Source organism: Dendrobates tinctorius, unplaced genomic scaffold (genome assembly GCF_039654945.1).
Source record: "Dendrobates tinctorius isolate UK_male_01 unplaced genomic scaffold, ASM3965494v1 ptg000308l, whole genome shotgun sequence".
NCBI lineage: Eukaryota > Metazoa > Chordata > Amphibia > Anura > Dendrobatidae > Dendrobates > Dendrobates tinctorius.
In genome coordinates, this window is record NW_027361975.1 from 60,869 (window position 1) to 84,300 (window position 23,432).

At 49.1% G+C, this 23,432-nt stretch overlaps 1 protein-coding gene across 2 annotated transcripts in view; it reads left to right on the forward strand.

The window, feature by feature from the left end:
* LOC141073600 (gastrula zinc finger protein XlCGF66.1-like) overlaps positions 1-21,749 on the forward strand; it is a 72,069-nt gene extending 50,320 nt beyond the window's left edge. For both annotated transcript variants that reach the window (XM_073560891.1, XM_073560892.1), the window contains one exon: positions 20,799-21,749. In XM_073560891.1, the coding sequence (XP_073416992.1) occupies positions 20,799-21,568 (770 nt within the window). In that variant the 3' untranslated portion in view covers positions 21,569-21,749. The remainder of the gene's footprint in view (positions 1-20,798) is intronic.
* The last annotated feature ends 1,683 nt before the right edge of the window (positions 21,750-23,432 follow it).

Sequence of the window (23,432 nt, forward strand, 5' to 3'; positions counted from 1 at the left end):
TTTTACCTGATAGGTTTTTTTTTCCCCTAACTGCCATATTTCAGCTAGTTTTAAAACTAGCTAGGGTAGGGTCTGTTTCTATCATTTGTCTAAACTGAACTTTATCCTAAGAGACACTCATATGATCCCCCACAAGAAGAATCACTCACCGGCTGTGACGGCAGTTCTGGTGGTCTTATTTCCGTTGACTGGTTGAACACGTCCACATCTGCGGCTCTCGTGGCTTGACTTCGGGTTACCGCACCAACAAAGTGGCATTGAAGATTTCCCACATCGTTTCCTAGAAGAACGCCATACTCTCTCTTGGAATATATCTGAGTACCTCCAGCCAATTCAATGGCAATCCCTGGTCTCTTTTGAATTGCTTCTTGTCAAATTACTCAGGGATTGGCTATGGTGAGAAAAGCCCCAGTGTCACGAAAGTCAACAACTTTTTTGGCAATCACGACCTCCTATAGATGTTTATACTGAGGATCAGAAGAACAGGTGGTTGTGGCTCGCACTCCATAGACACCTGGTAGTTGAGCCAATATATCGACTTCCATTAATCGACATTGATGTTCGAAGTCCTGGAAGAAGCCCTCAATGTCGACTGCAGCCTCATTAAATGTCTTACAGTCCTTGCGGGACACTCTAGGGAATTCTCTCATGGTGGATACAGTCTGTCTGTAGCTACCAGCTGCTTCCACATCGAGCTGTCTCTCCAGCAATGCCCTCTCTTGAGCTCTACAAATGGCCTTCATCTTATATTCTATGGTGAGCTCATCTACAAGCAATGCCATCTCCTCCTTGTACCACACAACCCACTGACTTTTTTTGGGTATTTACCTGCAGCTCCTGTCTTTCCTCCCTTTGCTGTGGGAATCCTTCAGTGCCATCTTGCAGGCAAGCTTCTTCCAAAGCCTTAATTAGTTGCTCCTTGGTCAGTCCTTTATAGCAGACTCCTAATTCACAGGCCTTTGTTTGTAATCTCCCCACAGTCAAGTTCTTGTATTCTGAGGTTGCAGATATTGATGGGCCGCTGTCCTCTATTCCTTCTGTTCTGATCCCACTACTGCCACCAGCTTGTGACTGGGTATGCGACTAAGGCCTCTTTCACACTTCGTTTTTGACAATCAGTCAAGATCCGCCAAATTTGAAAAAAAACGGATCTGCCATTTTTCTTTGCGGATCCGTTTTTTTTCCCCAGTGACTTTCATTATTAGCGGATCATGACTGATTGCCGTCCGTTGCATCCGTTTTTGTGAGGATCCGCCACAATGTTGGTGTCCGTCAACATCCTCAAAGATTTCCAAATGGAGCTTGCAACGTTTCTTTGGCCGGCGGATCCCCTCTCTCTCTCAAAATCTGTATTAAACCCACCCTGACCATGTGATTTCTGTTTTCCATTTTTTTTCTCCCCTTCTTCCAGTAAACATTACTTTGATTTTCCACATAGCTGTATGAAAGCTTGTTTTTAAGTGGGACGAGTTGTTGTTTCAATTTAATTTCAAACTCATATATTAAATCCCTAAACCGATACTTTATTGTTTAAAAACCACAAATGTGGTACACACCAGAAAAAATGTGACAGAAAATGAAAAAACAAAGAAGTGTTCAAAAATAGCCCACACTAGGGTAACCCCTGTGAATCCCTGTGAATGCCTGCTTCTTATGAGCCACAATTGAATTATATGTTCCTTTTCTAGAGGATACCAGCCTCCTTGATTTTGCTCTGTTGGTTCCCTGTTATAGTGGAATCTCCATGTATTGGCGTGGAATATTGCATATATAGAAAGTCCCTCTTTACTGCCGCAGACATATATCCCTATAGGATCTAGGAGCATTTTGAATCTGAACCCTTGTTGCCTCTTAATAAGGCTCTCACTATATTACTTTGACGGGGCAGTTGCATAATATTTAAGTGATCCATGGTGTGGATCATCTTTAGAATGCGTAGACTGTCTGAAGATAGAAAGAAGTAAGATATCTGTACATATTTGCCTCACAGTGACTATCTTGGGAGAGCAGATACCTTGAACTTGATGGGGTAGTTGCATATCGACGCCTGTTCACATTATTAAAGGTTGTGACGCGATTTATATCTATCTTTTTGCGAAGTATGAGTGTCATATGTTGATTACATATATTGAGATAGGTAACTGTAGACGCCTGCTCACATTGTTGTAGGCGATGATGCGGTTTGTATTTATCGAGCAAAACGCTAATTATCATTATCAATATAATGTAGGTAACATATTAAATGAGATCGTCAGACATGAGCTCTTTGGGTTAAATGTAGCGATGTGGGTATATACGCCTGGTTTGTGGAGCGTTTACTGCACATATGGGGTTAAATTGCAGAGATGACAATATGCCTGGGGCGCAGTGATTGGTGATTGCTGTGAGACTCTCCGTCTAAGGACATGTGACCGGTGAGTCAGCAGTGACGCTGCATGCAGGCTAGGTGCAGTAACCAATCTAAGCCAGGATGACAGGGGAGCTATGGGGAACCCTGTGTGTGAGGACACGTGATTGGTCAGTAAGACGGTGCATCAGAGATCTGTTAACCGATTGGGGCAGCAGCAAATGGGTGGTGCTGAGAGAGGCAATGGGATTGGAGTGGGCGGAGCTTAGGCTCTGCGCGGCAGATTATAAGAGTGGAGAAGTATGGAACATCGGTAAGCTATTTGCACCTTTATGGGACACGAATTATCGTAGCATCGGGCCTCCTGATGAGCCCTGGAAGGCGAAACGCGTTGAGGCATTCATGATTTGATGGCAGGTGGCGAAAAACGCAGATAAGTACCGCTGTTGCAGCTCTGCGTTCCCCATATATTTTTATTAGTGGGAGACTATTGATGGCATTTTTTAGCCATTTCTCAATCATTTTTGAGCTATGGCTTTTAATTGAGTAAAAGATGCCTCTCCGTATCTTGTGTATAAGATTTAGGCATGATCTGAACTGAGTTATCCCACTGGGCTGCCTTGAAGCTGTCTCTATTTTTTTGTGGGACTTTAACATGCCACCCCATGCCATGTGTGTTCTAAATTGTTTTTAACCTCTTTTCTTGGGACACAGGGTCCTCTATAGAGCAGGCTTGATCTCTGTCTAGAACTAGGGGTTCCCTTATATCGGGTAGAAGGGACCACTAGTGGCTGTAGGGTTTGTCAGGGCCCCCAGGGATAGCCATCGTGAGCGGGGGCGCCACAACGTTCCCCCCTTAGGGTGCCAACCTCCGCAGCCAGGCAGGGTACAGCTCAGTGAACAATTAGGGATTCACAGGGGTTACCCTAGTGTGGGCTATTTTTGAACACTTCTTTGTTTTTTCATTTTCTGTCACATTTTTTCTGGTGTGTACCACATTTGTGGTTTTTAAACAATAAAGTATCGGTTTAGGGATTTAATATATGAGTTTGATTTGAGAACCCTTTAAGGATTATATTTCAGATTTTCAATTTAATTTCCTTTAATTTTACCATTCAATATACTGAAGTGTGGTGTGTGAGCATCTGAGGTTGTGGATGATAAAAATCACCTAGGCAGGTTAACGATGCAACTATTTTTTATTCCATATATCCATGGTTGTACAACAAATTCAGGTACAGTAGATGGCCAAAATAAAATGTCCTCAATGCACAAGATCCCTTTTGCGGGGCCGATAGTCCCACTGCCCAGGTGTCAGGCGATACTCACTGTCTCCCCACAGATTTCATATCTCCCGCCAGTATAGTCTGTAGTGACAGTCCAGGGTCCTCCAAATGACAAATACCACAGCCGACATCCATGTATCCAGGATCAACAATCCTTAAGACGCCACCATAGTTACTTATCGGTAGCCGTTTTTTCCAGAACCCATGACAGCACACCTGAGAGGGATCTGCCGCTACTGAAATATAAGGGGCGGTACCTCTCCCCCGCTTCAGTTGGTTACAGAGCATAAGAGGACTTCCCAGTTAGTTACATAATTATACAACACCACATCACAAAATACCCCCAACTATCGTGCACACCCATATGGTGAAAAAAGGGGGGGGGGGATGTACGGGTGCTGTCATGGGTTCTGGAAAAACCGGCTACCAATAACTAACCATGGTGGTTTTTCCCTTCACCCATGACAGCACACCTGAGAGACTTTTGGAGATTTCAAAACACCTTGGTGAGGGATCACTGCTTGCAGCACCCTTGTACCAAAGGTCAAGTCAGCAGAGGAGGATAGGTTTAAACTATAGTGCCTAAAGAAGGTTGATGGTGAGACCCAGGTAGCGGCCTTACAGATTTAGTTAATTGATACCTCTGCTTTCTCTGCCCAGGTGGTCACCTCTGCTCTAGTGGAATGAGCCTTGATGCCATCCGGAATCGGAGTACCACTAGTCGAATATGCTACACTAATGATCTCCCTAATCCATCTGACAATAATCCCTTTTGACATTCCATAACCCTTTCTGGCACCCTGTAAGGCTACAAATAGGAACTGGGGACCTCCTCCACTGATTAGTCACAGACATATATTCTAGAAGGGCCCTATTAACATCTAAGTTTCTGTTTTCACAAAAAGAGGGAAGGACAATCTCCTGACTCCAATGGAAATCTGACACTACCTTGGGTAAATACGCCGGGTCTGTTTTTAATACGACCCTATCCTGATATACCTGCATATAGGGTGGATTTGTAGAGAGGGCCTGCAGGTCACTCAACCTACGGGCTGACGTAAGAGCTACCAATATAACCGTTTTTAGGGCAAGACACTTTATAGTTCACTCCTGTAAGGGTTCAAATGGTTCCTTTGTAAGGGCCTCTAACACTAAGTTTAGATCCCACAGGGTGATTTTCGGCATCGGGATTGGTCTGGATCTATGGCACGATTTTATAAATCTTGCTACCCATCTATTTGCTGCCAGGTTACAATTGCATAATGTCCCTAATGCAGATACTTGAACCTTAAGGGTATTTACCACCAATCCCAATTGCAACCCTGATTGTAGGAATTCTAAAATGGGACCAATAGAAGGCTTTTGGTCTAACGGCTTTCCTAAAATTTGAAGGAATTTACTCCATGTTCTGCCGTAGACTCTTGTAGTTATAGGTTTCCTACTCCTTAGCAAGGTAGAAACTAGCCCCGGAGAAAACCCTCTGTTACTCAGAAGCGACCTTTCAAATTCCATGCTGCAAGATGGAATCCCTTCACCTGCGCATAGAATGTTGGACCCTGACTGAGAAGGTCTGGGATATCTGGCAGGATCCATGGATCTGAAATCGACATTATCCGCAACAGGGAAATCAGTGTCTTTTTGGTCAGAACAGGGCAATCAAAATCACTCTTGCTTGCTCCCTTCTGACTTTCCTCACTACTGTTGGAATCAAAGTTACTGGAGGAAATGCGTAGGCCATCTTGAAATCCCCAGGGATCTGCAGGGAGTCTACTGCAAACAGTCTTTCCCTTGGGTTCAACGAACAAAACTTTTCCACTTGCCTTTTGTTCTTGTTGGCGAACAAGTCTTTTTCTGGCTTTCCCCATAGGTGTACTACCTGCTGGAAAACTGTGTGGTTTAAAGTCCATTTCCCCTGTTTTTAGTTTGTTGTGGCTCAGAAAATCTGCCTCAACATTTTCCGCCCCTTTATATGTAGTGCTGTGAGGGACAGAAGATATTGTTCTGCTGTAAGAAAAATATTGTTGGTCGCTTCCGTTAGGGAGTCTGATCTTGACCGCTGCATCAATCTTTGCGACCTTGTCCCATATTTCTGTATCCTTTTTTTTTTTTTAAAAGGGATACCTTCTTTTAGAGGAAGAGGGTAGGGCTCCTGACTTTTCCATTTTTTCCACTCTCTATGAATAAGTGCTTGTATTTTTTCATTAACTGGAAAGGTTCGCTTTTTCCTTTCCTGAAGTCCCCTCAAACATTACGTCTTCCACGGATCTGGTCATTTTTTCCTCCTTTAGGCCCATCGTCATCCTGATGGCCTTAAGGAGACCGTCAGTGTCTTCTATGGGGAAGCATGGTTTACCACCCACATCACTATCTGAGGAGGAGGAAGACGGGGACTCAGCCTGTCCTAAGCCCTGAGACGAGGTCAAGGAAGAGTCTGGAGTTAGATGCAAGGACTTTCTCTTTCTTCTTCCCTTTCTTTAATAGGGTTTTAAGGGAGCCCTCCGACCTCATTACCCACCTACGGCTTGCTGCGAAATCAGGAGTCTCCTCCGCAATAGTTCTCTGAATAATGCAGTTGGAACATAAGTCCTTCTGCCAGTCCTTCGCTAGGGGACTTTTACACAGGGCACAGACTCAGTTATTCTTCTTTGAGGAAGACTTCCTAGGCTTTTCCTAAAGATTTACACAAACAATAGAAGTCTATTAAACACCTAGCTAACGTTCACGAAGGTCACTCACCACCCGTTGATAACCAAGGGTACCGGACTCGGCGGCTGTGGAGGGACATGTAACGCATCTTCTCTGTACACCGAGGAATCCCTAGACCTGTGGCTGGGACGACTGCTGCTTCTGGTACTTGACCGGCTGTGGATGAACCGCAGGTTGTGCTGGAGATAGTGGCGGTGGTGACTTCCACTCTGACGTCATTTTGCCGACGGCCTGCTCCTCTGGTGTCCTCCTTTTTAAAACTTCCAGCCTTGTTCCGGGTGAGGATCTGCTCCTCCCCCCTGCGACCGTCGGCCGGATCGCTTTCGCTTGTTCAAAAAAAAACAAACAAAAACTTCCCAGCGCCTAACAGACGTCAGCAGGCGCGTGCCCCATAATCCATTGTGGCACCCGTGACGTCAGCGGCACCCGAAAGTCGCCCCCGGCCGCTTCTCCAAACGCTGCCTTAGTGTGACCGGAACAGGGGACGCGAGGGGAGGGAGACGCGGTGGAAAACTTAACGAGCACCTCGGAGAATGCCGCTCACGTCCGCACAGACGGCAAGAAAACAAGACCACCTAGGTCCATGAAGTTCAAACTTTCTTCTCTAATTGTACATTGTCACTAATTTAACTGTAATGAAGAATAACGTCCAGCAAATAATCAAAAGATAAAATTTAACTTTTAATGCAAATAATGGTTAAAATTCCATTTAAATAATGTCCAGCACAATACACACACTGGCTCAATGCCGCTAATGATCAACGCATTTCGATCTGTGGGTCTTAATCATGATTAAGACCCACAGGTCGAAACGCGTTGATCATTAGCGGCATTGAACCAGTGTGTGTATTGTGCTGGACATTATTTAAATGGAATTTTAACCATTGTTTGCATTAAAAGTTAAATTTTATCTTTTGATTATTCACTGGACGTTACTCTTCATTACTGGATCCTGCTGTGGTTGCTTCACCCTTGTCCGTGCGGAGCACTATGAAGCAAGCTCGACATCTAGATGGACTAAAAGTGGTGAGCTGATTTCTCGTATTTTTTAATTTAACTGTAGCCCACAATGTTATGTGTATCGAGGAAATCGTCCAGCCCATAATAATAATAATAACTAGATGTGTATTTCCTGAAGGAAGTACAGATAGTGGTTTGAAATGGTGCTCGGGCTGCCCCTTTTAAGAGAGACTTGCCTGCTGCCCCTGCAAGACTTTCAACTCCGGATCCGTTTTAAGTGTGGGTGCCTCTCAGGGGCCACTTTGGCCTCAGGGTCTGATTTGGTGGGTGGGGCCCCTCAGGATCCGATTCGGTGGCCTGGGCTCCTCAGGGTTTGTATTGGTGGCCGGGATGCCTCAGGGTCCAGTTTTGTGGGTGGGGCCCATCATGGTCTGATTTTGTGGGTGGGGTCCCTCAGGGTTCGATTTTGTGGGTGGGGTCCCTCAGGGTTCGATTTTGTGGGTGGGGCCCCTTATGGTCCGATTTTGTGGCCGGGGCCCCTCGGGGTCCGATTTTGTGGCCGGGGCCCCTCGGGGTCTGATTTTGTGGCTGGGGCCCCTCAGGGTCCGATTTTGAGGGTGGGGCCCCTCAGGGTCCGATTCTGTGGGCGGGCCCCTCAGGGTCCGATTTTGTGGGTGGGGCCCCTCAGGGTCCGATTTTGTGGGTGGGGCCCCTCAGGGTCTGATTTGGTGGGCGGGGCCACTCTGGGTCTGATTTGGTGGGCGGGGCCACTCTGGGTCTGATTTGGTGGGCGGGGCCCCTCAGGGTCTAATTTGGTGGGTGGGGCCACTCTGGGTCTGATTTGGTGGGCGGGGCCCCTCAGGGTCTAATTTGGTGGGTGGGGCCACTCTGGGTCTGATTTGGTGGGCGGGGCCCCTCAGGGTCTAATTTGGTGGGTGGGGCCACTCTGGGTCTGATTTGGTGGGCGGGGCCGCTCTGAGTCCGTTTTTTTTTTTTTTTTTTTTTTTTTTTTGTCGGAGCCCCTCAGGGTCCGATTTAGTGGGCGGGGCCACACTGGGTCTGACTTGGTGGGTGGGGCCCCTCAGGGTTTGATTTGGTGGGCGGGGCCCCTCAGGGTCTGATTTGGTGGGCTGTGCCACTCTGGGTCCGATTTGGAGGCCAGGGTGGCTCAGTCTCCGTTTTGTAGGTCAGACCCTGGCCTACAAAACGGAGTCTGAGCCACCCTGGCCTCCACCCGATCAGCCTCCGATTTGTAGGCCAGGGTCAATCAGCCTCCGATTTGGAGCCTGACCCCACACAAGTACACACGCGGCTCTACTACATCCACCTTGTAAACCCCTCCTGACCCCACACAAAGTACACACACGGCTCTGATACATCCACCTTGTAAACCCCTCCTGACCCCACACAAGTACACACGCGGCTCTGCTACATCCACCTTGTAAACCCCTCCTGACCCCACACAAGTACACAAACGGCTCTGATACATCCACCTTGTAAACCCCTCCTGACCCCACACAAGTACACACACGGCTCTGCTGCATTCACCTTGTAAAACCCCTCCTGACCCCACACAAGTACACACACTGCTCTGCTGCATCTACCATGCAAAACCCCTCCTGACCCCACACAAGTACACACACAGCTCTGCTACATCCACCTTGTAAAACCCCTCCTGACCCCACACAATACACACGGCTCTGCTACATCCACCTTGGTAAACCCCTCCTGACCACACACAAGTACACACACGGCTCTGCTACATCCACCTTGTAAAACACATCTTGACCCATACAAGCACACACACGGCTCTGCTACATCCACCTTGTAAACCCCTCCTAACCCCACACAAAGTACACTCATGGCTCTGGTACATCCACCTTGTAAAACACCTCCCTGACCCCACACAAGTACACACGCGGCTCTGCTACATCCACCTTGTAAACCCCTCCTGACCCCACACAAATACACACACGGCACTGCTACATCCACCTTGTAAACCCCTCCTAACCCCACACAAGTACACACACTGCTCTACTACATCCACCTTGTAAAACATCTCCCTGACCCCACACAAGTACACACACGGCTCTGCTACATCCACCTTGTAAACCCCTCCTGACCCCACACAAGTACACACACTGCTCTACTACATCCACCTTGTAAAACATCTCCCTGACCCCACACAAGTACACACACGGCCCTGCTACATCCACCTTGTAAAACACTTCCCTGACCCCACTGTCCCACACATAAACGTTACCTCATCCATCCAGACTAGCACCATAATGATAAGCGACCAGCACAGCAGAGTCCTGCAGCCACCCTGATCATGTGACCCCTGACTCCTCCCCTCCTGTGACCTCATCACAGGTCCTGTGCCGGCACCGCACACAAGATTACAGCCGAAGGAAGCGATGTTCATTGCTGGCGCTAAGGCTGTGTGCACACGATGCAGATTTGCAGCGGATCCGCAGATTTTACCGCGCAAAAACGCTGCATATCCGCATTGTGAAGTACAGTAGCCTTAAAATCAATGGAAAAAAAAACCGCTGTGCAGACGCTGCGGATTTTTCCGCGCGGTTTTCCTGCGGTACAAAATCCGCAGCATGTTACTACTTTTGTGCGGTTTTCCATCTCCCCTGTCTCCAAATCCGCAGGGGGAAAACCGCACAAAAACCGCAATAAAACCGCAGGAAAAATGGAAGAAATCCGCGGGGCTAAAAAGTCGTCTGCATTCAGCCTAAGGGGCTGAATCACTGAGTGGGTCCCTCGCGGAGGGCGCAGGATGGGGTCAGTACATGGGGGGGCGTGGCGGCGGCCGGCGGGTATCCCAGACATTGTGAGTGGGTCCTCCCATCTCGCCAGGGCCCCGGCACTTGCCCGAGTGTGCCGGGTGCTGACGCCGGCCCTGGCCTATGCATATCAATGAGCAAAACTGCCACCTCACGACTGCCCCAAGTTTTCCCTATGGCAACATTTTCCCGTTAAAATGCATTGAGACAATGCATTCCAATGACAGCAAAATTGTTTTTTCAAATGCAAATTGCGCAAAAACTACAAATCCGATCGACACAAAAAATACTTAGCACACCTCTCGTGGACACTGGCTTCGAAACGATACCTCAACGGAGTCTGCGTGTAGCGGTTCGGGACGCATTAATTGCGGAAATCAACTGAATAATAAGAATAATAGCAACTTTCGGATTACAACATTAATACTAGATGTGTATTTCCTGAAGGAAGTACAGATAGTGGTTTGAAATGGTGCCCGGGCTGCCCCTTTAAGATAGACTTGTATGCTGCCCTTGCAAGACTTTCAAGTCAGGATCCGTTTTAACTGTGGGTGCCTCTCAGGAGCCACTTTGGCCTCAGGGTCTGATTTGGTGGGTAGGGCCCCTCAGGATCCGATTCGGTGGCCTGGCTCCTCAGGGCTTGAATTGGTGGCCGGGATCCCTCAGGGTCCGATTTTGTGGGTGTGGCCCCTCAGGGTCTGATTTTGTGGGTGGGGCCCCTCAGTGTCCGATTTTGTGGCCGGAGCCCCTCAAGGTCCGATTTTGTGACCGGGGCCCCACAGGGTCCGATTTTGTGGCCTGGACCCATCAGGGTCCGATTTTGTGGTTGGGGCCCCTCAGGGCCCGATTTGGTGGACGGAGCCCATCAGGGTCTGAATTGGTGGGCGAGGCCACTCTGGGTCCGATTTGGTGGGCGGGGCCACACTGGGTCTGATTTGGTGGGTGGGGTCACTCTGGGTCCGATTTTGTGGGCAGAGCCTCTCAGGGTCTGGTTTGGTGGGCGGGGCCGCTCTGGGTCTGATTTGGTGGGCGGGGCCGCTCTGGGTCTGATTTGGTGGGCGGGGCCGCTCTGGGTCTGATTTGGTGGGCGGGGCCGCTCTGCGTCCGATTTGGTGGGCGGGGCCGCTCTGGGTCCCATTTGGTGGGCGGGGCCGCTCTGGGTCCCATTTGGTGGGCGGGGCCACTCTGGGTCCCATTTGGTGGGCGGGGCCACTCTGGGTCCCATTTGGTGGGCGGGGTCGATCAGCCTCCGATTTGGCGCGCCGGCCCTTTAAGACTCATTTTGGTGCTTCGACCCTTTAAGGCCGGAGTCACACAAAAAATCGCATTGCTTTCGTCCCAATGTTATTCTATGTTGCTGCTCCCATCATGCGTTTTTTTAATCGCATCCGTTCCTCGGACCGAGACAATCGCAGCATGCTGCGATTGTCACCGATTTTCGGATCGGATTCGACAATGCAAGTCTATGGATGCGATTAAAAATCGCATTGAAAATGCACCACACGTGTGACTTGCGATTAAATCGCAAGACTTCTCCAGGTCAACAGGAAAGAGCATCAGGCATTGGCATTGGATGTCAGTTTGATGCTTAGATGCGAATAAAATGGTTCATCGCCGGAAAATGGGATGACAGAAGGATCCCTGGACAAGAATTCTTTGTGCGATTTCGTACCGTTAAAATGGGACCGTTTTTTTTTTTTTTTTTTTTATTCGTTGTGTGTGACTCCAGCCTAAGAATCACTTTGGCGCGTCGGCCCTTTAAGAGCTAGTTTGGCTCACTGGGCTTCTAAATCCACTTTGGCGCACATTCTCTCTCAGGGGCATGCGTGATGTGATGAAGCTAGATTTGCATTTGTGCTGTGGGTTTCGCTTTAAGGGCTGATATTATGTGACAGAATCTGTGTCCTGGGGGCGTCATGTGAAGTTCGTAGGCCTTGGCATAGTAACTGGGTGTGCCTGCGCATATCCATGAGCTTAACTGCCATTTCAATCGCCTCAGGGCATGTTTTGTCTGTGGCAAAATTTCCCCATTAAAAAGCATTGAGACAATTAATTCCAATGATGGGAAAATGTTTTTTCAAATGCAAATTGCGCAAAAACTACAAATCCGATCGACACAAAAAATACTTAGCACACCACTCGTGGACGCTGGCTTCGAAACAACACCTCAGTGGAGTCTGTGCGTGTAGCGGTTCGGGCAGCATTAGTTGCGGAAAATCAACTGAATAATAATACTAGATGTGTATTTCCTGAAGGAACTACATATAGTGGTTTGAAATGCTGCCCAGGCTGCCCCTTTAAGAGAGACTTGCCTGCTGCACCTGCAAGACTTTCAACTCAGGATCCGTTTTTACTGTGGGTGCCTCTCAGGGGCCACTTTGGCCTCAGGGTCCGATTTTGTGGGTGGGGCCCTCAGGGCCTGATTTTGTGGGTGGGGCACCTCAGGGTCCGATTTGGTGGGTGGGGCCCCTCGGGGTCCGATTTGGTGGCCGGGTCCCCTCAGGGGCTGGTGGGTGGGGCCCCTCAGGGTCCGATTTTGTGGGTGGGGCCCCTCAGGGTCCGATTTTGTGGGTGGGGCCCCTCAGGGTCCGATTTTGTGGGTGGGGCCCCTCAGGGTCCGATTTTGTGGGTGGGGCCCCTCAGGGTCCGATTTTGTGGGTGGGGCCCCTCAGGGTCCGATTTTGTGGGTGGGGCCCCTCAGGGTCCGATTTTGTGGCCGGGGCCCCTCAGGGTCCGATTTGGTGAGCGGGGCCCCTCAGGGTCCGATTTGGTGGGCGGGGCCCCTCAGGGTCCGATTTGGTGAGCGGGGCCCCTCAGGGTCTGATTTGGTGGGCGGGGTCTATCAGAGTCCGATTTGGTGGGCGGGGACCCTCGGGGTCTGATTTGGTGGGTGGGGCCCCTCGGGGTCCGATTTGGTGGGCGGGGCCACTCTAGGTCTGATTTGGTGGGCGGGGCCCCTCAGAGTTCAATTTGGTCAGCGGGGACCCTCAGGGTCTGATTTTGTGGGTGGGGCCCCTCAGGGTCTGATTTGGTGGACGGGGCCCTTCAGGGTCCAATTTGGTTTGCGGGGACACTGAGTCTGATTTTGTGGGTTGGGCCCCTCGGGGTCCGATTTTGTGGCCGGGGCCCCTCAGGGTCCGATTTTGTAGCTGATGCCTCTCAGGGTCCGATTTTGTGGTTGGGGCCCCTCAGGGTCCGATTTTGTAGCTGATGCCTCTCAGGGTCCGATTTTGTGGTTGGGGCCCCTCAGGGTCCGATTTTTGGGGCCGGGGCCCCTCGGGGTCCGATTTTTGGGGCCGGGGCCCCTCGGGGTCCGATTTTTGGGGCCGGGGCCCCTCAGGGTCCGATTTTGCGGCTGGAGCCCCTCAGGGTCCGATTTTGCGGGTGGGGCCCCTTAGGGTCCGATTTTGCGGGTGGGGCCCCTTAGGGTCCGATTTTGCGGGTGGGGCCCCTCAGGGTCCGATTTTGCGGGTGGGGCCCCTCAGGGTCCGATTTTGCGGGTGGGGCCCCTCAGGGTCCGATTTTGCGGGTGGGGCCCCTCAGGGTCCGATTTTGTGGCCGGGGCCCCTCAGGGTCCGATTTTGTGGCCGGGGCCCCTCAGGGTCCGATTTTGTGGCCGGGGCCCCTCAGGGTCCGATTTTGTGGCCGGGGCCCCTCTGGGTCCGATTTGGTGGGCGGGGCCACTCTGGGTCCGATTTGATGGGCCGGGGCCACTCTGGGTCCGATTTGGTGGCCGGGGCTTCTCAGGGTCTGATTTGGTGGGCGGGGCCACTCGGAGTCTGATTTGGTGGGCGGGGCCCCTCAGGATCCGATTTGGTGGGCTGTGCTACTCTGGGTCTGATTTTTTTGAGCGGGGCCACACTGGGTCCGATTTTGGAGGCCGGGGTGGTTCGGCCTCCGATTTGGAGGCCGGGGTGGTTCGGCCTCCGATTTGGAGGCCGGGGTGGTTCGGCCTCCGATTTGGAGGCCGGGGTGGTTCGGCCTCCGATTTGGAGGCCGGGGTGGTTCGGCCTCCGATTTGGAGGCCGGGGTGGTTCGGCCTCCGATTTGGAGGCCGGGGTGGTTCGGCCTCCGATTTGGAGGCCGGGGTGGCTCGGCCTCCGATTTGGCGCGCCGGCCCTTTAAGACTCATTTCGGTGCGCTGGCCCTTTAAGAATCACTGTGGCACGTCGGCCCTTTAAGAGCCAGGGTGGCTCACTGGGCTTCTAAATCCACTTTGTCGCACATTCTCTCTCAGGGGCATGCGTCATGTGATGAAGCTAGACTTGCATTTGTGCTGTGGGTTTCGCTTTAAGAGCTGATATTATGTGGCAGAAGCTCTGTCCTTGGGATGTCATGTGACGTTCGTAGGCGTTGGCATAGTAACTGGGTCTGCCTGCGCCTATCAATGAGCTCAACTGCCATTTCAATCGCCTCAGGGCACGTTTTGCCATTACCCATTGAAAAGCATTGGAGACAATGCATTCCAATGACGGGAAAAAAAATTTCAAACGCAAATTGCGCAAAAACTACAAATCCGATCGACACGAAAAATACTTAGCACACCTCTCGTGGACGCTGGCTTCGAAACAACACCTCAACGGAGTCTGTGCGTGTAGCGGTTCGGGCTGTATTAATTGCGGAAATCAACTTAATAATAATAATAAGAAGAAGAATAAGTTAGCAGCGTTCGGATTACAATATAGTGCTTTTTTCAAACCACTATAACTAGATGTGTATTTCCTGAAGGAAGTACAGATAGTGGTTTGAAATGGTGCCTGGGCTGCCCCTTTAAGAGAGACTTGCCTGCTGCCCCTGCAAGACTTTCAAGTCAGGATCTGTTTTAACTGTGGGTGCCTCTCAGGGGCCACTTTGGCCTCAGGCTCTGATTTGGTGGGTGGGGCCCCTCAGGGTCCGATTTTGTGGCCGGGGCCCCTCAGGGTCCAATTTTGTGGGTGGGGCCACTCTGGATCTGATTTGGTGGGTGGGGCCACTCTGGGTCCGATTTGGTGGGTGGGGCCACTCTGGGTCCGTTTTGTTGGGCGGGGCCCCTCAGGGTCCGTTTTGGTGGGCGGGGCCCCTCAGGGTCCGATTTGGCGGGCGGGTCCCCTCAGGGTCCGATTTGATGGGTGGGGCCCCTCAGGGTCTGATTTGGTGGGCGGGGCCCCTCAGGGTCCAATTTTCTGGCCGAGGCCTCTCAGGGTCTGATTTTGTGGCAAGGGCCCCTTAGGGTCTGATTTTGTGGGTGGGGCCCCTTAGGGTCTGATTTGGTGGGCGTGACCACTCTGGGTCCGATTTGGTGGGCGGGACCTCTCGGGGTCCGATTTGGTGGGCGGGTCCACTCTGGGTCCGGTTTAGTGGGCGGGGCCCCACAGGGTCCAATTTGGTGGGCGGGGCCCCTCAGGGTCCGGTTTTGTGGGCGGGGCCTCTCTGGGTTTGATTTGGTGGGTGGGGTCACTCTGGGTAAGATTTGGGGGCTAGGGTCGCTCAGCCTCCGATTTGGAGGCCGGGGTCGATGAACTTCCAATTTGGAGTCCGGGGACGTCGAGCCTCCGATTTGGAGTCCGGGGACATCGAGCCTCGGATTTGGAGGTTCGGGGTGGCTCTGCCTCGGATTTGGAGGTTCGGGGTGGCTCTGCCTCGGATTTGGAGGTTCGGGGTGGCTCTGCCTCGGATTTGGAGGTTCGGGGTGGCTCTGCCTCGGATTTGGAGGTTCGGGGTGGCTCTGCCTCGGATTTGGAGGTTCGGGGTGGCTCTGCCTCGGATTTGGAGGTTCGGGGTGGCTCTGCCTCGGATTTGGAGGTTCGGGGTGGCTCTGCCTCGGATTTGGAGGTTCGGGGTGGCTCTGCCTCGGATTTGGAGGTTCGGGGTGGCTCTGCCTCGGATTTGGAGGTTCGGGGTGGCTCTGCCTCGGATTTGGAGGTTCGGGGTGGCTCTGCCTCGGATTTGGAGGTTCGGGGTGGCTCTGCCTCGGATTTGGAGGTTCGGGGTGGCTCTGCCTCGGATTTGGAGGTTCGGGGTGGCTCTGCCTCGGATTTGGAGGTTCGGGGTGGCTCTGCCTCGGATTTGGAGGTTCGGGGTCACTGAGCTTTCGATTTGGCGTGTCGGCCCTTTAAGAGCTAGTTTGGCTCACTGGGCTTCTTCTAAATCAACTTTGGCGGACATTCTCTCTCAGGGGCATGTGTCATGTGATGAAGCTAGATTTGCATTAGTGCTGTGGGTTTCGCTTTAAGAGCTGATATGTGGCAGAAGCTCTGTCCTTGGGGCGTCATGTGACGTTCGTAGGCGTTGGCATAGTAACTGGGTCTGCCTGCGCATATCAATGAGCTTAACTGCCATTTCAATCGCCTCAGGGCACGTTTTGCCATTTCCCATTGAAAAGCATTGGAGACAGTGCATTCCAATGACGGGAAAAAAAAATTTCAAACGCAAATTGCGCAAAAACTACAAATCCGATCGACACGAAAAATACTTAGCACATCTCTCGTGGACGCTGGCTTCGAAACGACACCTCAACGGAGTCTGTGCGTGTAGTGGTTCGGGCTGCATTAATTGCGGAAATCAACTGGAAAATAATAAAAAGAAGTTAGCAGCGTTCGGATTACAATATAGTGGTTTTTTCAAACCACTATAATAAGTTAGCAGCGTTCGGATTACAATATAGTGGTTTTTTCAAACCACTATAACTAGATGTGTATTTCCTGAAGGAAGTACAGATAGTGGTTTGAAATGGTGCCTGGGCTGCCCCTTTTAGATAGACTTGCCTGCTGCCCCTGCAAGACTTTCAACTCAGGATCCGTTTTAAATGTGGGTGCTTCTCAGGGGCCACTTTGGCCTCAGGGTCTGATTTGGTGGGTGGGGCCCCTCAGGATCCGATTCGGTGGCCTGGGCTCCTCAGGATTTGAATTAGTGGCCGGGATTCCTCAGTGTCCAATTTTGTGGGTGGGGCCCCTCAGGGTCTGATTTTGTGGGTGTGGCCTCTCAGGGTCTGATTTTGTGGGTGTGGCCCCTCAGGGTCCGATTTTGTGGGTGGGGCCCCTCAGGGTCCGATTTTGTGGGTGGGGCCCCTCAGGGTCCGATTTTGTGGGTGGGGCCCCCCAGGGTCCGATTTTGTGGGTGGGGCCCCTCAGGGTCCGATTTTGTGGCCGGGGCCCCTCAGGGTCCGATTTTGTGGCCGGGGCCCCTCAGGGTCCGATTTTGTGGCCGGGGCCCCTCAGGGTCCGATTTTGTGGCCGGGGCCCCTCAGGGTCTGATTTTATGGCCGGGGCCCCTCATGGTCCGATATTATGGCCGGGGCCCCTCAGGGTCTGATTTTATGGCCGGGGCCCCTCAGGGTCCGATTTTGTGGGTGGGGCCCCCGAGGGTCCGATTTTGTGGGCGGGGCCCCCGAGGGTCCGATTTTGTGGGCGGGGCCCCTCAGGGTCCGGTTTTGTGGGCGGGGGCCCTCAGGGTCCGGTTTTGTGGTTGGGGGCCCTCAGCGTCCGGTTTTGTGGCCGGGGCCCCTCGGTCTGATTTTGTGGCCGGGACCCTTCATGGTCCGATTTGGTGGGCAGGGCCCCTCTGGGTCCGACTTGGTGGGCGGGGCCCTTTAGGGTCCGATTTGGTGGGTGGGGCCACTCTGAGTCTGATTTGGTAGGCGGGGGCCCTCAGTGTCCGATTTGGTGGGAGGGGTCACTCTGGGTCCGATTTGGTGGGCGGGGCCCTTCATGGTCCGATTTGGTGGGCGGGGTCACTCTGGGTCCGATTTGGTGGACGGAGCTCCTTGGGGTCCGATTTGGTGGGCGGGGCCCTTCAGGGTCCGATTTGGTGGGTTTGGCCACTCTGAGTCTGATTTGGTGGGCGGGGGCCCTCAGTGTCCGATTTGGTGGGCTGTGCCACTCTGGGTCCGTTTTTGGTGGGCGGGGCCACTCTGGGTCGAATTTGGAGGCCAGGGTGGCTCAGCCTCCGATTTTAAGGCCGGGGTGGCTCAGCCTCCGATTTGGAGCCTGGGGTCACTCAGCTTTCGATTTCGCGCGTCGGCCCTTTAAGACTCATTTCGGTGCGGCGGCCCTTTAAGAATCACTTTGGCGCTTCGGCCCTTTAAGAGCCAGTTTGGCTCACTGGGCTTCTAAATCCACTTTGGCGCACATTCTCTCTCAGGGGCATGTGTCATGTGATGAAGCTAGATTTGCATTTGTGCTGTGGGTTTTGGTTTAAGAGCTGATATTATGTGGCAGAAGCTCTGTCCTGGAGATGTCATGTGACGCTCGTAGGCGTTGGCATAGTAACTGGCTCTGCCTGCGCATATCAATGAGCTCAACTGCCATTTCAATTGCCTCAGGGCACGTTTTGCCATTTCCCCATTCATATGCATTGAGACAATTCATTCCAATGACGGGAAAAAAAATTTCTAACGCAAATTGCGCAAAAACTACAAATCCGATCGACACGAAAAATACTTAGCACACCTCTCATGGACGCTGGCTTCGAAACGACACCTCAACGGAGTCTGTGCGTGTAGCCGTTCGGGCTGTATTAATTGCGGAAATCAACTTAATAATAAGAAGAAGAATAAGTTAGCAGCGTTCGGATTACAATATAGTGGTTTTTTCAAACCACTATAATAATTTTATTTCTATAGCGCCAACATATTCCGCCGCACTTTACATTTTTGTTAAAAGCTGTTAGTGTCTGCCATTACTACCTCTTGTGGTAGGGAATTCCACAGTCTTACTGCTCTAACTGTAAAGAGCCTTTCCCTATTTAGCTGCCAGAATCGCCCTTCTTCCATCCATAATGAATGCCCCCCTGGTCCTTAGTATTGTCTTTGAAAGGAATACGTCATGCGCCAGTCCTCTGCATCGAGTACATTTATATTTATACATATAAATGACATCTCCCCTGAGTGGCCTTCCATCCATTATAATAATCTAGTAATCTAGTTGTCTGCCTTTGAACTGACTCTTAACTTTTGAATATCCTTTTTAGAATGCAGAGCCCAAAACTGAATCCCATATCCTTTATGTGGCCTCACAAGTGATTTACAGTGGGTACGGAAAGTATTCAGACCCCTTTAAATTTTTCACTCTTTATTTCATTGCAGCCATTTGGTAAATTCAAAAAAGTTCCTTTTTTTTCTCATTAATGTACACTCTGCACCCCATCTCGACTGAAAAAAGCAGAAATGTAAAAATTTGTGCAAATAATTAAAAAAGAAAACAAATGTCACATGGTCATAAGTATTCAGACCCTTTGCTCAGTTTTGAGTAGAATAACCCTTTTGAGCTAGTACAGCCATGAGTCTTCTTGGGAATGATGCAACAAGTTTTTCACACCTGGATTTGGGGATCCTCTCCAGTTCCGTCAGGTTGGATGATGAACGTTGTTGGACAGCCATTTTCAGGTCTTTCCAGAGATGCTCAATTGGGTTTATGTCAGGGGTCTGGCTGGGCCAGTCAAGAATGGTCACAGAGTTGTTCCGAAGCCACTCCTTGGTTACTTTAGCTGCGTGCTTAGGGTCATTATCTGGTTGGAAGGTTTACCTTCAGCCAAGTCTGAGGTCCAGAGCACTCTGGAAGATGTTTTCATCCAGGATATCTCTGTACTTGGCTGCTTTCATGTTTCCTTAAATGGCAACCATTCGTCCTGTCCCTGCAGCTGAAAAACACCCCCATAGCATGATGCTGCCGCCACCATGTTTCACTGTTGGGATTGTATTGGGCAGGTGAGGAGCAGTGCCTGGTTTTCTCCGCAAATACCGCTTAGAATTATCACCAAAAAGGTCTATCTTCGTCTAATCAGACTAGAGAATCTTATTTCTCATAGTCAGGGAGACCTTCATGTGGTTTTTTTTTTGTTTTTTTTTTTTCAGGCTTTCGTACGTCTGGCACTGAGGAGAGGGTTCCGTCGGGCCACTCTGCCATAAAGGCCCGACTGGTGGAGGGCTGCAGTGACTTTGTTTAACGTTCTCCCATCTCCCTACTGCATCTGTGGAGCTCATCCACAGTGATCTTGGGGTTATTCTTTACCTCTCTCACCAAGGCTCTTCTCCCACGATTGCTCAGTTTGGCTGGACGGCCAGGTCTAGGAAGACTTCTGGTGGTCCCAAACTTCTTCCATTAAAGGATTATTGGAGGCCACTGTGCTCTTAGGAACCTTGAGTACTGCAGAAATTCTATTCTAACCTTGGCCAGATCTGTGCCTTGCCACAATTCTGTCTGAGCTCCTTGGCCAGTTCCTTTTGACCTCATGATTCTCATTTGGTCTGACATGCTCTGTGAGCTGTGAGGTCATATGTAGAAAGGTGTGTGCCTTTGCAAATCAAGTCCTATCAGTTTAATTAAACACAGCTGGACTCCAATGAAGGAGTAGAACCATCTCAAGGAGGATCACAAGGAAATGGACAGCATGTGACTTAAATATGAGTGTCTGAGCAAAGGATCTGAATACTTATGACCATGTGATATTTCAGTTTTTCCTTTTTAATAAATTTGCAAAAATTTCTACTTTTTTTTTCAGTCAAGATGAGGTACAGAGTGTACATTAATGAGAAAAAAGTTAACTTTTAATTTACCAAATAGCTTCAATGAAACAAAGAGTAAAAAATTAAAGAGGTCTGAATGCTTTCCGTACCCATTGTATAAACATATTGTCACCCTACTAAATATTCTGTTTTCACCTTTATAAATCTTATTTCTTGTGCTTTTGAAATAGAAGAAAATAGTGAAATGTTTGTCTTTCCTGCAGGTGATTGTACCAGAAACCTTGAGGAACGTTTTCCCTTTTCTCAAGATTATCAGGTAGAATATAATGATGTCTTACAAGATGATTCTGGAGAACGTTCCATTTCCTCGTTAAACTTGTTCCTTCTAAACAGAGAGTTACCTACTGATCCCAATAATCCAAAAGAACCATCGCCTGATCAGTTACTTAATGACCAACAGGATATGACTCCTCATGGTGGGAAAATATTTACATGTACTGAATGTGGGAAGAATTTTAAGACAAAATGTAGTCTTTGTAGACATACAAGAATTCATAAAAATGAGAGACCATTTTTATGTTCAGAATGTGGAAAATGTTTTATTCAGAGATCACATCTTGCTCAACATCAGAAGAATCACAGAGGGGAGAAACCATTTTCATGCCCTGAATGTGGGAAATGTTTTACTCAGAAATCAAGTCTGAGTGACCATCGGAGAATTCACACAGGAGAGAAGCCATTTTGTTGTTCAGAATGTCAGAAATGTTTTAAACAGAAGTCAGATCTTGTTAGACATCAGAGAATCCACACAGGTGAAAAGCCATATTCATGTCTAGAATGTGGGAAATGTTTTAGTGTAAAATCAAATCTCGTTGAACATCAAAAAAATCACATGGAGGATAAACCATATTCATGTTCAGAATGTGGAAAAGGCTTTCTGGGTAAAAGATATCTTATTAAACATCAGCTAAGTCACACAAGAGAAAAATTTTTTTATGTTCAGAATGAGGGAAATGTTTTACCCTATGTGTAAGGCTATGTTCCCATGAGTATTTGGTGAGTTATTGACGTTGCTGTTTTTCTTCAGCATTTCTACACCTATTAGGTAGATTAGGTCACTTGTTCTTTTTTTCATTATGTTTTTGGGTTCCTTTTTCTATTTTTGATGCTGCGGTTTATGTCTTGTTTTAAATAAATTTGGTTTACTTTTGATACTTTCTAGTATTTGGATTTGACAGAATTTTGTTTATACAGTCATGTGTGGATTACATGCATTTTTAGTGCTTTTCAGCAGGGCTTTAAAGCTGCTGTCCAAATTGATAGCAGCATCTAAATGGTTAACAGCAGTGATCAGAGATCTTCTCCAGCTGTTGCTGTTAAAGACATGCTGGTTAGGCCTGTTTCACACATCAGTTTTTTGCTTCAGTTAAAATCCGCTAAAATGGCGGACAACAGATCCGTTCTTGGACTGATGACGTTTGTCACCGGACCGGTATTTTAACGGATCTGTCGAATGAAGAATTTTAAAGGAACCGCTGCCGAGGAGAGAGAGAGAATTTTTCGCCGCCAGAACAGAGTTTTGGGTTAAATTTCCGAGAAAGGCAAATCCTCCGGGCATGTGCAATGTGAAATGCGGATCCGTCCGCAAAAAAAAACGTTACATGCTCCGTTCAGGCATGTCGGCGGACGCCAAAATTTTGGCGGATCCGCAAAAAAAGGATCGAACGGATGGCCATCCGTCAACATCTGCCGCTAATGCAACTCAATGGGGGAAAAAACGGATCCGCCAAGCAAACTGGCGGATCCGTTTTTTTTTTTGTTTGTTTTTTTTGTGCACAATGGCGGATTTTGACATATTTCAAAATACTGATGTGTGAAACAGGCCTTATGTAAAATAGTAGTCGTCTACTGTGTGTGGGGGGAACTCTGCTTCTTGGGAACAGGGACTTCTGCATGCTGCAGACAGAACACAGTGGTCACTTATTTGTGGTTTACTTACTAGTATTTATTTCTATGTGTAATCTTCCTTTATGCTTCTCTGCCAGCTCGTAACAAGAGACCTGTGTTTTGAGATTAACCTCTTTTTAGAATTTGGTTTTGAGATCCCCTCTGATGAAAAAGGCAGGTGTACTTTAATAAAGAATTTCATAGCATTTGAGTGTATTGATCAATACTCAGACCCGGAGGGAAGATACCTGATACTAGTATGCCTGATTGAAAACCAACTTACTACTCTAGTTAACATCTACGCACCTAATAATGGTCAAATGAGGTTTTTTAACAGTTTAGACAAGAAAATTCAAGAGATAAAAAAAGGAACTTTAATCTTAGCCGGAGATTTCAATATTGTCCCAGATGGATTGATAGATTCTACCTCACCTTCTAGATCCTCATTTCCAGAATTGAAAGATTGGCTACGTAGTCATGAATATCTTGACGTATTTCGGTGTCTGAATACCTCCTCACTGGAATATACCCACTATTCGGATGCTCACAAAACATTTTCCAGAATCGATTTAATTCTGACTGACTCACTCTCTATCTCTAGATTTAAAAAAATAGATATTCTCCCTAAATCCTTTTCGGATCACTCTCCCATTTTATGCGAAATCGTGTTAGGGAGATTAGCAAGCCCTAGTTTCCTTTGGAAATGTAACCCTCTACTTTTACATAAACCAAATTTTAAAAAAGATATCTTAACTGCCATTAATAATTATAGAAAATGATGTAGAAGATATGTGCCCATTCACTATATGGAATGCCCATAAATCAGGTTTGAGAGGGGTAATGACACATATGGCATACTTAAATAAAAAACAAATTAAAGTAGAAATAGAGAAGATTCAATTAGACTTAAAAAACAAAGAAGCCCAGCAAAAATTAGCTTCCCCCTTCTC